This window comes from Globicephala melas, chromosome 2, assembly GCF_963455315.2.
Source record: "Globicephala melas chromosome 2, mGloMel1.2, whole genome shotgun sequence".
In the NCBI taxonomy this organism is placed as follows: Eukaryota; Metazoa; Chordata; class Mammalia; order Artiodactyla; family Delphinidae; genus Globicephala; species Globicephala melas.
The window spans coordinates 117958395-117973881 of NC_083315.2; the positions used below are offsets into that span (position 1 = coordinate 117958395).

Genomic DNA, 15487 nt, shown 5'->3' on the forward strand with positions numbered 1-15487 from the left:
TCTCAACCACTGCACCACCAGGGAAGCCCCTTATCTTCTGATTTTAGTAAGCTATTCACATAGTTTAGTTTCAGCACACACTGTCCAACACATATGAAGGTTGTGTAATACCTTAAAAATGGAGAATCATCAAGCAATTTCTGCTACTCTTGCTACTTGTGAAAGTTCCTGAAACTCCTTAAGCTGATGTGGCAAATGAGAGAGAGCACTTTGAGTTCCAAAAAACTAGCCTGCATTTTGGTCCTGAAAATCACTTGCCGTGAACTTGGGCCATTTCTGGATTCTTTTTGGCACAATAGTTCTGTTGCTGCTAGAGCTTAACATTAGGGAAGTTTCCTAACGAACTAAGATTCTGTTCAATTATTGAGTTCTCTCGGGTGATTTGTTTAGGAAGAAGTATCTGTGGCTTTTTGAGTTGCTTCATTAAGGACTTCAATTAGAAGACTCAGAGATGGGTGATCCTTTACACCTGTGTTAGCTAAAACCCATCCCCAAGAACAGATCCAGCCCTGGGTATTTTATTCAACAGACCTAAATATAGGGTCCTAAATTTAGAGGGCAAGAGGCTACTTTTAGCTTCCCTTCCTCAGAGGAGAACAGCACGCGCCCAGCTAAGGTCCATACGGGTTTGATTTAGCATTTGGGTAACTAGGAGCTCATGGAGTTTAAAGAGTTTTGCCCAGCAAGTGCCCAGGTAACGCAGGTAAAAGTGAGTAAAGCCCTCGAACCCTTCGCTGGGCAGAGGAGGCCCGATCGATGTCCTCTTGCGTGGGAGAGGTTAAACTTTGCCCAGACCACAGCTGACCCGAGACGCCTTCCTGTCCAAAGTCCGGACACGGTTGGCAGGAGGCGCGGGCCCTGCAAACCGTTTTCTGACAGGAATGAAGACGGCGGCCGGTTTCCCTGGGCCGGCGGGCTCCCCCAGGGTACGACGCCGTCAGGGCTTCCGTGGGGTGCGGACAGCAGGCTCTAGCGGGGCTGCGAGAGGAAACCGATGGGGGCTGGAGCTGGGCCAGGCGCCGGCACCCGGGCCGAGGAGGCGCGTCGCGCTCACCCCGCCGGGTTACGCCGAGGGGCTTCCGGGAGAAGCCTCGCCGCCGGCACCCGAGGTGGGGACTCCTGAGACCTAGTCCTGACGTTCGGGGCGGTGCGGCCCACACCACAGAGCAGGCCCGGAGGTCGAATCCCATTCTCTCAGCCCCAAGCCTCTCGATTTCCAAGGCTGGGTAGTTCCGCCAGGTAGAGCCCCGGCCCCTTTAAGAGAGAACGACCGGGACACGTCTACTAACCTCGCGCGAAGTAGGAGGGGAAATTAACGGAGTCCCCGCGACCCCGCCTCCGTGCGGAGGTCTGGCCGAAACCAAACCGAGGGGTAGGGCGGCGAGGAGAGTGCCGGTCGCAGGCTCGTGCGGGCGGGCTTGGACCTTCGGATCTTCAGGACGCAAAGCGTAACCTAGGGGCCGAAGCTCCCCGGCTGGGCAGCGTGGACACTTGAGGCCCGTAGGCGCCTTTCATCTCTGGCACCTCCCCGCAGCCGGCTTCGCAGTGGTCTGCTCCGGTTGCCGGGTGCGGGTTTGGGTTCCGGACCGAACGCTGCGTGTCCGGTGCCGCTGGTGGTGGCTCGGCCAGGCCCTGGTTACGGTGCCGACTGCCAGGGCAGGCTTGACACCATGGAGGGCCCCGGGACTGTCTCTCAGCCGCACTTGGGGCTGGTCCTGGGAAAGCTTCGCCGGGTGAGTCCAGGCGCGATCCGGGTCACTTGGCTCAGGGGTCGCGGGAGACGCCCGGGGAAGGTAGCAGCCGACTTTGGCTTTGGGGTCTCAGCGGCGGTGGTCGGAGGTCCTGAAGCCAGTTCTCACCTGTCGCCGGGCTACGGCCTGTGTCCGAGACAGTAGCCAGGTTCCTAGGATGCCTGGGCGGTTTTTTTGTGTGGTGTAAGGGGACCTGGAGATCAGGAAGGTGAACAGAGCATATTAGCTTAGCAGGACTTTGCAAAGAAGGGTGTGTTTCCCGATTCCTAAAATGAATTAGCCTTTCGGTCGTGTTATTTATTTTGAACAGAGGTCAATAACACGTGGTTTCCCCGACAGTGAGAAACTTGAGGACAGATCCTCTGAAATGAGTTCCTTGTAGTACTGAAACTTCAGGTTGCTTGAAAAGACACCTAAGCCTGGGTAGGGAATCGGTATTCTAATTCTGCGTTTTCTTTTAATAAAGAATGCTTTTTTGAGATGCTTTACCGTAAGTGAGATTGTTCTTCGTTTCTTTCTGTGTCTTGTTAATGTGAGAGGTCACGTTAATGTAAAATCTGGAGATACTGAGCTCCCAGTGTTCACAATTTCCTTTTTTTTTTTTTTTAGGTTCAGTTTATAATCAGGTTGCAGGGATTTTTCTCACTAAGTATTTACAGGTGTCTTTGTTGACATGTTTAGGGGCATTTATGTCGCCGTATTTTAAAAAAACTATTTGCATTAAAAATGTCAAAAGCCCGTTGAAACATTGGGGCAGTTATGATGATCGGTTTCTTGTGTACAGCAGACTGGGAGCAGTATTACTAGAGTGTAAAGTGGGCTCAGGGAGTGATGTGCAGTGATGCTTGTTGGAGACGTAAGTTTGTTCCAAGTGATGTAGGTGCTGGAGAGCCCTTGAAGTATTGCAGTGGTTAGACTTTTGGTTTAAATAGATCTTCCTGATAGTAGTATGAAGGTTAGGTGTAAGGACAACAAAACTAGAAGCAGGGTGTAAGGGAGAGGTGACAGAGTCGTCAAGTAGGGGTAGAGAAGAGGGTACTGAATTGGAAATATTTAGTAGCTAAGAACTATAGTGGGTAGGAATTTAATGATTGTATGCAAAGGGTCAGAGAGAGAAAAGGAATCTAGAATGACTCCCAGTTTCTGGTTATGGCAACTTACTCATTCAAAGAGATAGAATATATAGAAAGATAAGGATTTGTGGGATGAGAGAGAATTTCAGATTGCACATATTTCCCTTTCTTCACGAAGAACAACTCTGTGAACAATATCTTCATCTGGATGATTTTTTTGGCTAAATGCACTATGCTCACAACACTGGCCTGGGGCCTAGGATAGCACAACACTGCTGTTTTAAATTTTTTTTTTTAAGCTAAAAAATAATTTTTTATTGAGGTATAATCATATAACATAAAATTTACCCTTTTATAGTATGGAATTCAGTGATTATTTTTCATGTTCATTATATTGTACAGCTATCACCACAATTTTGGAATATTTTTATCACCCTAAAAAGAAACCCTGTCCTTATTAGTACATTTCCAATTCTCACCTCACTCCATCCCTTGGCCACCACTAATCTACTTTCTGTCTCTATGAATTTGTCTATTCTGGACATTTCATGTAAATGGATCATACGATATGTGGCCTTTTGTGTCTGGCTTCATCTACTTAGCACACTTTCAAGAGTCTTTCGTGTTGTACCATGTAACAGTACTTCATTCCTTTTTATGGCTGAAAAATATTTCATTGTCTAGATATACTATATTTTGAATATTCATTCATAGTTTAATGGATATTTCGGTTGTTTGTACTTTTTTTTTTTTTTTTGCGGTACGCGGGCCTCTCCCTGTTGCGGCCTCTCCCGTTGTGGAGCACAGGCTCCGGACGCGCAGGCTCAGCGGCCATGGCTTACGGGCCCAGCCGCTCCGTGGCATGTGGGATCTTCCCGGACCGGGGCACGAACCCGCGTCCCCTGCATCGGCAGGCGGACTCTCAACCACTGCGCCACCAGGGAAGCCCTTGTTTGTACTTTTTGACTATTATGACGAATGCTGCTATGGACATTCATGTACAAATTTTTTTAATGAATATTTTAAGTTCTCTTGGGTATATACCTAGGAGTGGAATTACTGGATCATATTTACTGTATGTTTAACTTTTGGAAGAACTGCCAAATTGTTTTTCACAGATGCTGTACCATTTTACACCCCCACCAGCAGTTTATGAGGGTCGAATTTCCCACATCCTCTCCGATACTTTTTTTTTCTAAGTAGTCACTCTAATGATGAGTGTAAAGTGGTATATCTCATTGTGGTTTTGATTTGCAGTCCCCTGATGACTAATGATGTTGAGCAACCTCACATGTGCTTATTGGCCGTTTGTGTTGTCTTCTTTGGAGAAATATCTCTTCAGTTCTTTTACCATTTAAAAAATTGGATTATTTGTCTTTTTACTGTTGAAGTCATAAGAGTTCTTTATACATTAACGAAATTAGACCCTTATCAGGTATATGATTTGCAAATATTTTCTCCTGTGGATTGTCTTTTTACTTTCTTGATGGTGACCTTTGAAGCACCAGGGTTTTTAATTTTGATGAAATCTAGTTTATCCTTTTTTTTCCTTTGGTTGCATATGCTTTTGATGTTATATCTACGAAACCAGTATTTAAAATAAGGTCACAAATATTTACATCTGTGCTTCCTTCTAAGAGTTTTAGCTCTTACATTAAGGTCTGTGATCCATTTAAAATTAATTTTTATATATGGTATAAAGTATGGGTACAGATTCATTTGTTAGTGGGTGGATATTCACTTGTCCCAATACCATTTGTTGAAAAGACTCCTCTTTCCTCATTAATTTTTTATTGGTACTGCTGTTAAAAATCAATTGACCATAATTTTTTTTTATTGATATAGTTCATTTACAATGTTATATTAGTTTCAGGTGTACAACATAGTGATTCAGAACTTCTATAGATTATTCTTCATTTAGAGTTATTATAAAATATTGGCAATATTCCCTGTGCTGTACAATATATCCTTGTAGCTTATTTACTTTATGCATAGTAGTTTGTACATCTTAACCCCCTCCCTTTTTCCTGCACCTCCCCCCTCCCCACTGGTAACTACTAGTTTGTTCATTATATCTGTGAGTCAGTTTCTGTTTTGTTGTATTCACTTGTTTTATGTTTTTAGATCCCACACACAGTGATAACATACAGTGTCTTTCTCTGTCTCAGTCATTTCACTAAGCATAATATCCTCCAGGTTCCTGTGTTGTTGCAAATGGAAAAATTTTATTCTTTTTTATGACTGAGTAACATTCCATTGTATCTATATCTGTATCTATCACATCTTCTTTATCCATTCATCTGTTGATGGACACTTAGGTTGCTTCCATATATTGGCAATTGTAAATAATGCTGCAATGAACATTGTGGTGCGTGTATCTTTTCAAATTAATCTTTGTATTCTTTGGATGTATGCCCAGGAGTGGAATTGCTGGATCATATGGTAACTCTATTTTTAGTTTTTTGAGAAACCTCCATAATGTTTTCCACAGTGGCTGCACCAGTTTACATTCCCACCAACAGTGTCCGAGGGTTCCCTTTTCTCCACATCCTTGCCAGCATTTGTGGTCTTTTTGATAATAACCTTTCTGACAGGTATGAGGTGATATCTCATTGTGGTTTTGATTTGCATTTCTTGGATGATTAGTGATGTTGAGCATCTTTTTATGTGCCTGTTGGCCATCTGTTTGTCTTCTTTGGAAAAATGTCTTTTCAGGTCTTTCACTCATTTTTAAATTGGGTTGTGTGTGTTTTTGACATAGAATTGTATGAACTGTTTATATATTTTGGATATTAACCCTTTATTGGTCAGGTCATTTGCAAATATTTTCTCGCATTCATTAGGTTGTCTTTTCATTTTGTAGATGGTTTCACTTGCTGTGCAAAGGCTTTTAAGTTTAATTAGGCCTTATTTGTTTACTTTTACTTTTGTTTCCTTTGCCTTAGGTAACAGATCCAAAAAATATTGCTATAATTTTTGTCAAAAAGTGTTCTGCCTATGTTTTCTTCCAGGAGTTGTTGTTTTTTTTTCTTTCTTTAAATTTATTTATTTATTTATTTTTTGACTGTGTTGGGTCCTTGTTGCTGCATTTAGGCTTTCTCTAGTTGCAGTGAGTGGGGGCTACTCTTCATTGTGGTGCACGGGCTTATCATTGCAGTGGCTTCTCTTGTTGTGGAGCATGGGCTCTAGGCACATGGGCTTCAGTAGTTGTGGCACGCGGGCTCAGTAGTTGTGGCTCGCGGGCTCTAGAGCAGGCTCAGTAGTTGTGGCGCACAGGCATAGTTGCTCCACGGCATGTGGGATCTTCCTGGACCAGGGCTTGAACCCATGTCCCCTGCATTGGCAGGTGGATTCTTAACCACTGAGCCACCAGGGAAGCCCCCTTCCAGGAGTTTTTATGGTTTCTGATCTTACATTTAGGTCTTTAATCCACTTTGAGTTTATTTTTGTATATGGTGTGAGAAAATATTCTAATTTCATTCTTTTACATGTAGCTGTCCAGTTTTCCCAGCACCATGTATTGAAGAGACTGTCTTTTCCCAGTTGTATATTCTTGCCTCCTTTGTCATAGATTAATTGACCATAAGTGTGTGGATTTATTTCTGGGCGCTCTGTTCCATTGATGTATGTATCTGTTTTTGTGCCAGTACCATGCTGGCTTGATTATTATAGCTTTGTAGTATAGTCTGAGCTTAGGGAGCATGATTCTTCTGGCTCTGTTCATCTTTCTCAAGATTGTTTTGGCTATACGGGTTTTTTTATGTTTCCATACAAATTTTAAAATTATTTGTTCTAGTTCTGTGAAAAATGCCGTTGGTAATTTGATAGAGATTGCATTGAATCTGTAGATTGCCTTGGGCAGTATAGCTATTTTAACAATATTAATTCTTCCAGTCCATGAACATGGTATAACTTTCCATCATAATTGACGGTAAGTCTAAAAGTTTATTTCTGGATACTCATTTCTACTCCATTGGTCTATATGTTTTTCCTTAGGCTATTACCAAGCTGTCTTTATTATTGTAACCTTGTAGTAAGTTTTGAAATAGGGAAGTATGAATACTCCAACATTGTTCTTCATTTTCAATATTGTTTTGGCTAATATGTGTGTAGATAGATAGATAGACAGCCATATGTATGTATGTTTGTATGTATCTATGACTATATATCTCTGTAAAAGGAAATGCTATCCCTTGCATTTCCATAAGAATTTTAGGATCTGCTTGTCTGTTTTTACGAAAGAGGCATTTGGAATTTTGATGGGGATTACATTGACTCTGTACATAAATTTGGAGAGTATGCCATCTTGACAATATTAAGTCTTCCAATTTATGAACATGGGATGTGTTTCCATTTATTTAGATCTTATTTACTTTCTTTCAACAGTGTTTTGTAGTTTTCAGAGTATAAGATTTCCACTTAACTTTGTTAAATTTATTCCTAAGTATTTTATTCTTTTTTTTTCTATTGTAAATGGAAATGTTTTCTTAATTTCATTTTCAGGTGGCTCATTGCTGTTGTATAGAAATATGACTGATTTTTCTTTTTTGATTTTGTATCCTACAGCTTTCCTGAACTTGTTTGTTAGCTCTAATTGTGTGTGTGTGTGTGTGTGTGTGTGTGTGTGTGTGTGTGTATGTATGGTTTAGGATTTTTTTTTTATGTGTAAGATTATATCATCTTCAAATGGAGATAGTTTTACCTTTTTTCCCCCCAGTCTGGGTGCCTTTTATTTTTTTCTTGCCTAATTGCCTGGTTAGAATCTCTAGTACAATGTTGAATCAATGTGGAGAGAGTGAACATCCCTGTCTTGTTACTGGTCTTAAGGTGAAAGCTTTCAGCCTTTCACTGTTAAGTATGTGAGCTGTGAGTTTTTCATAGATGCCCCTTATAAGGTTGAGGAAGTTCCCTTCAGTCCTAGTTTGTTGAGTGCTTTGATCCTGAAAGGGTGTTGGATTTTCTTAAATCTCTTTTCTTTGTCTGTTGAGTGATCATGGGTTTTTTCCTTCTTTATTCTTTTAATATTGTGTTTATTGGTTTAGTTTTGTATGTTGAACCAACCTTGTATTCTTGGAATAAATTCCACTATCATGATATATAATTGTTTCTACATGCTGCTGGATTTGCTTTGCTAGTATTTTGTTGAGGATTTTGCATCTATATTTATAACAAATATTGATGTGTGGTTTTCTTTTCTTGTGATGTATTTGTCTGACTATCATATCAGGGTAATACTGGCCTCATAGAATGAATGAGTTAGGAAGAGTTCCTCCTCTTTTATTTTCTGGAAGAGTTTGAGAATGATTGGTGTTAATTCTTCAGTAAACTTTTGGTATAATTCACTACTGAATCCAACTGGCCCTGGGTTATTCTTTTTGGTATCCACAGGGAATTGGTTCCAGGACCCCCATGAATACCAAAATCGGAGGATGCTCAAGTCCCTTTCATAAAATGGCATAGTATTTGTAAATAACCTATGCACATCCTTCCTCCTGTATATTTTAAATAATCTCTAGATTCCTTATAATACTGAATAAAATGTAAATGCTATGTAAGTAGTTGCCAATGTGTGGCAAATTTAAGTTTTCCTTTTTGGAACTTTCTGGAAATGAAAATTTTTTTTTTATCTACAGTTAGTTGAATCTGTGGCTATAGAACCCATGGATATGAAGGGACAACTGTACTAACTCAGTCTGTTTATTTGTTTTAGGTCTAATCAGATTTTCTATTTCTTCTTGAGTTAGGTTTAGTAGTTTATGTGTTTTTAGTAATTTGTCATTTTCACCTAGGTTAGGTAATTTGTTGACATACTATTGTTCTCAAGATCTTTTTCATTTCTGTAAGATTGCTAGTAATACTTTACTTACTGGTTTTAGTAATTTGAGTCGTCTCTTTTTCTTGGTTAATCTAGCTACAGATTTGTCAATTTTGTTGCTAGATTTTGTTGATTTTCTTCCCCCCCCCAAAACCAATGTTTGTTTGTTTTTATCTTTATTGGAGTATTTTTGCTTTACAGTGTTGTGTAAGTTTCTGCTGTACAACAAAGTGAATCAGCTATATGTATACATATATCCCCATATCCCCTCCCTCTTGAGCCTTTGTAAGAGTCTGAGAAGGATGGGTGTTAGCTCTTCTCTAAATGTTTGATAGAATGCACCTGTGAAGCCATCTGGTCCTGAACTTTTGTTTGTTGGAAGACTTTTAATCACAGTTTCAATTTCATTACTTGTGATTGGTCTCTTCATATTTTCTATTACTTCCTGCTTCAGTCTTGGAAGGTTATACCTTTCTAAGAATTTGTCCATTTCTTCTAGGTTGTCCATTTTATTGGCATAGAGTTGCTTGTAGTAGTCTCTTAGGATGCTTTGTATTTCTGCAGTGTCTGTTGTAACTTCTCCTTTTTCATTTCTAATTTTATTGATTTGAGTCCTCTCCCTGTTTTTCTTGATGAGTCTGGCTAATGGTTTATCAATTTGGTTTATCTTCTCACAGAACCAGCTTTTAGTTTTATTGATCTTTGCTATTGTTTTCTTTGTTTCTATTTCATTTATTTGTGCTCTGATCTTCATGATTTCTTTCCTTCTGCTAACTTTGGGGTTTTTTTGTTCTTCTTTCTCTAATTGCTTTAGATGTAAGGTTAGGTTGTTTATTTGAGATGTTTCTTATTTCTTAAGGTAGGATTTTATTGGTATAAACTTCCCTCTTAGAACTGCTTTTGCTGGTTTTGGGTCATCGTGTTTTCATTGTCATTTGTCTCTAGGTATTTTTTGATTTCCTCTTTGATTTCTTCACTGATCTCTTGGTTATTTAGTAACGTATTGTTTAGCCTACATATGTTTGTGTTTTTTCGTTTTTTCCCCTGTAATTGATTCCTAATCTCATAGCGTTGTGGTTGGAAAAGGTGCTTGATATGATTTCAGTTTTCTTAAATTTACTGAGGCTTGATTTGTGACCCATGATGTGATCTATCCTGGAGAATGTTCAGTGCGCACTTGAGAAGAAAGTATAATCTGCTGTTATTGGATGGAATGTCCTATAAATATCAATTAAATCTATCTGGTCTATTGTGTCATTTTTTTTTTTTTTTTTTTTGCGATACACGGGCCTCTCACTGTTGTGGCCTCTCCCGTTGCGGAGCACAGGCTCCGGATGCACAGACTCAGCGGCCATGGCTCACGGGCCCAGCTGCTCCGCAGCTTGTGTGATCCTCCCAGACCGGGGCACGAACCCGTGTCCACTGCATAGGCAGGCGGACTCTCAACCACTGCGCCACCAGGGAAGGCCCTATTGTGTCATTTAAAGCTTGTGTTTCCTTCTTAATTTTCTGTTTGGATGATCTGTCCATTTGTGTAAGTGAGGTGTTAAAGTCCCTTACTATTACTGTGTCAATGTCGATTTCCTCTTTTATAGCTGCTAGAAGTTGCCTTATGTATTGAGGTTTTCCTATGTTGGGTGCATGTATATGCATATATATTTATAATTGTTATATCTTCTTCTTGGTTTGATCCCTTGATCATTATGCAGTGTCCTTCCTTGTCTCTTGTAACATTCTTTATTTTAAAGTCTATTTTATGTGATATGAGTATTGCTACTCCAGCTTTCTTTTGATTTCCATTTGCATGAAATATCTTTTTCCATCCCTTCACTTTCAGTCTGTATGTGTCCCTAGGTCTGAAGTGGGTCTCTTGTAGACAGCAGATATATGGGTCTTGTTTTTGTATCCATTCAGCAAGCCTGTGTCTTTTGGTTGGGCATTTAATCCATTCACGTTTAAGGTAATTATTGATATGTATGTTCCTATTACCATTTTCTTAATTGTTCTGGGTTTGTTTTTGTAGGGCCTTTTCTTCTCACGTGTTTCCCACTTAGAGAAGTTTCTTTACCATTTGTTGTAGGGCTGGTTTGGTGGTGCTGAATTCTCTTAGCTTTTGCCTGTCTGTAAAGCTTTTGATTTGTCCACTGAATCTGAATGAGATCCTTGCCGGATCTTGAGTAATCTTGGAGTAATCTTGGTTGTAGCTTCTTCCCTTTCATCACTTTAAATATGTCATGCCACTCCCTTCTGGCTTGTAGAGTTTTTGCTGAGAAATCAGCTGTTAACCTTATGGGAGTTTCCTTGTATGTTATTTGTCATTTTTCCCTTGCTGCTTTCAATAATTTTTCTTTGTCTTTAATTTTTGTTAATTTGATTACTGTGTGTCTCGGTGTGTTCCTCCTTGGGTTTATCCTGCCTGGGACTCTCTGCACTTCCTGGACTTGGGTGACTGTTTCCTTCCCATGTTAGGGAAGTTTTCGACTATAATCTTTTCAAATATTTTCTCAGGTCCTTTTCCTCTTTCTTCTCCTTCTGGGACCCCAGAAGGAGAATGCAAATGTTGTTGCATTTAATGTTGTCCCAGCGGTCTCTTAGGCTGTCTTCATTTCTTTTCATTCTTTTTTCTTCTGTTCTGCAGCAGTGAATTCTACCATTCGGTCTTCCAGGTCACTTATCTGTTCTTCTGCGTCAGTTATTCTGCTATTGATTCCTTCTAGTGTAGTTTTTATTTCAGTTATTGTATTGTTCATCTCTGTTTGTTTGTTCTTTAATTCTTCTAGGTCTTTGTTAAACATTTCCTGAATCTTCTCGATCTTTGCCTCTATTCTTTTTCCGAGGTCCTGGATCATCTTCACTCTTGTTATTCTTTTTTATATATATATATATATATATATATATATATATATTTATTTACATATTTATTGACGTATAATTGCTTTACAATGGTGTGCTAGTTTCTGCTTCATAACAAAGTGAATCAGTCACACACACACATATGTTCCCATATCACTTACCCCTCGCTCCCACCCTCCCTATCCCACCCCTTTAGGTGGTCACAAAACACCAAGCTGATCTCCCCGTGCTATGCAGCTGCTTCCCACTAGCTATTTTACGTTTGGTAGTGTATATATGTTCATGCCACTCTCTCACTTTGTCACAGCTTACCCTTCCCCCTCCCCATAGCCTCAAGTCCATTCTCTAGTAGGTCTGAGTCTTTATTCCTGTCTTACCCCTGGGTTCATCATGACATTTTTTTTCCCCTTAGATTCCATATATATGTGTTAGCATACGGCATTTGTCTTTCTCTTTCTGACTTACTTCACTTTGTATGACAGACTCTAGGTCCATCCACCTCACTACAAATACCTCAATTTCGTTTCTTTTTATGGCTGAGTAATATTCCATGTATACATGTGCCACATCTTCTTTATCCATTCATCTGATGTTGGACACTTTTGTTGTTTCCATCTCCTGGGTATTGTAAATAGAGTTGCAGTGAACATTTTGGTACATGACTCTTTCTGAATTATGGTTTTCTCAGGGTATATGCCCAGTAGTGGGATTGCTGGGTCATATGGTAGTTCTACTTGTAGTTTTTTAAGGAACCTCCATACTGTTCTCCATAGTGGTTGTACCAATTCACATTCCCACCAGCAGTGCAAGAGTGTTCCCTTTTCTCCACACCCTCTCCAGCATTTATTGTTTCTAGATTTTTTGATGATAGCCATTCTGGCTGGTGTGAGATGATATCTCATTGTAGTTTTGATTTGCATTTGTCTAATGATCAATGATGTTGAGCATTGTTTCTTGTGTTTGTTGGCAGTCTGTATATCTTCTTTGGAGAAATGTCTATTTAGGTCTTCTGCCCATTTTTGGATTGGGTTGTTTTTTGTTATTGAGTTGCATGAGCTGCTTGTAAATTTTGGAGATTAATCCTTTGTCAGTTGCTTCATTTGCAAATATTTTCTCCCACTCTGAGGGTTGTCTTTTGGTCTTGTTTATGGTTTCCTTTGCTGTGCAAAAGCTTTGAAGTTTCATTAGGTCCCATTTGTTTATTTTTGTTTTTATTTCCATTTTTCTAGGAGGTGGGTCAAAAAGGATATTGCTGTGATTTATGTCATAGAGTGTTCTGCCTATGTTTTCCTCTAAGAGTTTCATAGTTTCTGGCCTTACATTTAGGCCTTTAATGCATTTTGAGCTTATTTTTGTGTATGGTGTTAGGGAGTGTTCTAATCTCATACTTTTACATGTACCTGTCCACGTTTCCCAGCACCACTTATTGAAGAGGCTGTCCTTTCTCCACTGTACATTCCTGCCTCCTTTATCAAAGATAAGGTGACCATATGTGCGTGGGTTTATCTCTGGGCTTTCTCTCCTGTTCCATTGATCTATATTTCTGTTTTTGTGCCAGTACCATACTGTCTTGATTACTGTAGCTTTGTAGTATAGTCTGAAGTCACGCAGCCTGATTCCTCCAGCTCCATTTTTCGTTCTCAAGATTGCTTTGGCTATTCGGGGTCTTTTGTGTTTCTGTACAAATTGTGAATTTTTTTGTTCTAGTTCTGTGAAAAATGCCAGTGGTAGTTTGATAGGGATTGCATTGAATCTGTAGATTGCTTTGGGTAGTAGAGTCATTTTCACAATGTTGTTTCTTCCAATCCAAGAACATGGTATATCTCTCCATCTATTTGTATCATCTTTAATTTCTTTCATCAGTGTCTTATAATTTTCTGCATACAGATCTTTTGTCTCCTTAGGTAGGTTTATTCCTAGATATTTTATTCTTTTTGTTGCAGTGGTAAATGGGAGTGTTTTCTTGATTTCACTTTCAGATTTTTCATCGTTAGTGTATAGGAGTGCCAGAGATTTCTGTGCATTAATTTTGTATTGTGCTACTTTACCAAATTTATTGATTAGCTCTAGTTGTTTTCTGGTAGCATTTTTAGGATTCTCTATGTATAATATCATGTCATCTGCAAACAGTGACAGCTTTACTTTTTCTTTTCCGATTTGCATTCCTTTTTTTTCCTTTTCTTCTCTGATTGCTGTGGCTAAAACTGCCAAAACTATGTTGAATAAGAGTGGTGAGAGTGGGCAATCTTGTCTTGTTCCTGATCTTAGTGGAAATGCTTTCAGTTCTTCACCGTTGAGGATGATGTTGGCTGTGGGTTTCTCATATATGGCCTTTATTATATTGAGGAAAATTCCCTCTATGCCTACTTTCTGAAGGGTTTTTATCATAAATGGGTTTTGAATTTTTTCGAAAGCTTTCTCTGCATCTATTGAGATGATCATATGGTTTTTCTCCTTCAGTTTGTTAATATGGTGTAGCACGTTGATTGATTTGCGTATATTGAAGAATCCTTGCATTCCTGGAATAAACCCCACTTGATCATGGTGTATGATCCTTTTAATGTGCTGTTGGATTCTGTTTGCTAGTATTTTGTTGAGCATTTTTGCATCTATGTTCATCAGTGATGTTGGCCTGTAGTTTTCATTCTTTGTGACATCTTTGTCTGGTTTTGGTATCAGGGTGATGGTGGCCTCGTAGAATGAGTTTGGGAGTGTTCCTCCCTCTGCTATATTTTGGAAGAGTTTGAGAAGGAGAGGTGTTAGCTCTTCTCTAAATGTTTGATAGAATTCGCCTTTGAAGCCATCAGGTCCTGGGCTTTTGTTTGTTGGAAGATTTTTAATCACAGTTTCAATTTCATTGCTTGTGATTGGTCTGTTCATATTTTCTATTTCTTCCTGATTCAGTCTTGGCAGGTTGTGCATTTCTAAGAATTTGTCCATTTCTTCCAGGTTGTCCATTTTATTGGCATAGAGTTGCTTGTAGTAATCTCTCATGATCTTTTGTATTTCTGCAGTGTCAGTTGTTACTTCTCCTTTTGCATTTCTAATTCTATTGATTTGAGTCTTCTCCCTTTTTTTCTTGATGAGTCTGGCTAATGGTTTATCAATTTTGTTTATCTTCTCACAGAACCAGCTTTTAGTTTTATTGATCTTTCCTATTGTTCCTTCATTTCTTTTTCATTTATTTCTGATCTGATTTTTATGATTCCTTTCCTTCTGCTAACTTTGGGGATTTTTTGTTCTTCTTTCTCTAATTGCTTTAGGTGCAAGGTTAGGTTGTTTATTTGAGATGTTTCCTGTTTCTTAAGATAGGAATTTATCACTGTAAACTTCCCTCTTAGAACTGCTTTTGCTGCATCCCACAGGTTTTGGGTTGTCGTGTCTCCATTGTCATTTGTTTCGAGGTATGTTTTGATTTTCTCTTTGATTTCTTCAGTGATCAGTTCGTTATTAAGTAGTGTATTGTTTAGCCTCCATGTGTTTGTATTTTTTACAGATCTTTTCCTGTAATTGATATGTAATCTCATAGCGTTGTGTCGGAAAAGATACTTGATACAATTTCAATTTTCTTAAATTTACCAAGGCTTGATTTGTGACCCAAGATATGATCTATCCTGGAGAATGTTCCATGAGCACTTGAGAAAAATGTGTATTCTGTTGTTTTTGGATGGAATGTCCTATAAATATCAATTAAGTCCATCTTGTTTAATGTATCACTTAAAGCTTGTGTTTCCTTATTTATTTTCATTTTCAATGATCTGTCCATTGTTGAATGTGGGGTGTTAAAGTCCCCTACTATGAATGTCTTACTGTCGATTTCCCCTTTTATGGCTGTTAGTTTTTGCTTTATGTATTGGGGTGCTCCTATGTTGGGTGCATAAATATTTACAATTGTTATATCTTCTTCTTGGATCAATCCCTTGATCATTATGTAGTGTCCTTCTTTGTCTCTTCTAATAGTCTTTTAAAGTCTATTTTGTCTGATATGGGAATTG

The 15487-nt window shown here is 39.2% G+C and overlaps 1 protein-coding gene across 6 annotated transcripts in view; it reads left to right on the top strand.

The window, feature by feature from the left end:
• MIA2 (MIA SH3 domain ER export factor 2) overlaps positions 1-15487 on the top strand; it is a 111221-nt gene that overhangs the window by 20177 nt on the left and 75557 nt on the right. For 2 of the 6 annotated variants that reach the window (XM_060294770.2, XM_060294772.2), the window contains exon 1: positions 1358-1733. The exons of 3 other annotated variants lie outside the window; for them this stretch is intronic. In XM_060294770.2, the coding sequence (XP_060150753.1) occupies positions 1671-1733 (63 nt within the window). In that variant the 5' untranslated portion in view covers positions 1358-1670. Of the gene's footprint in view, positions 1-838; positions 927-1357; positions 1734-15487 lie in introns of those variants that run through there. One more of the 6 variants, XM_060294771.2, reaches the window with a different exon arrangement.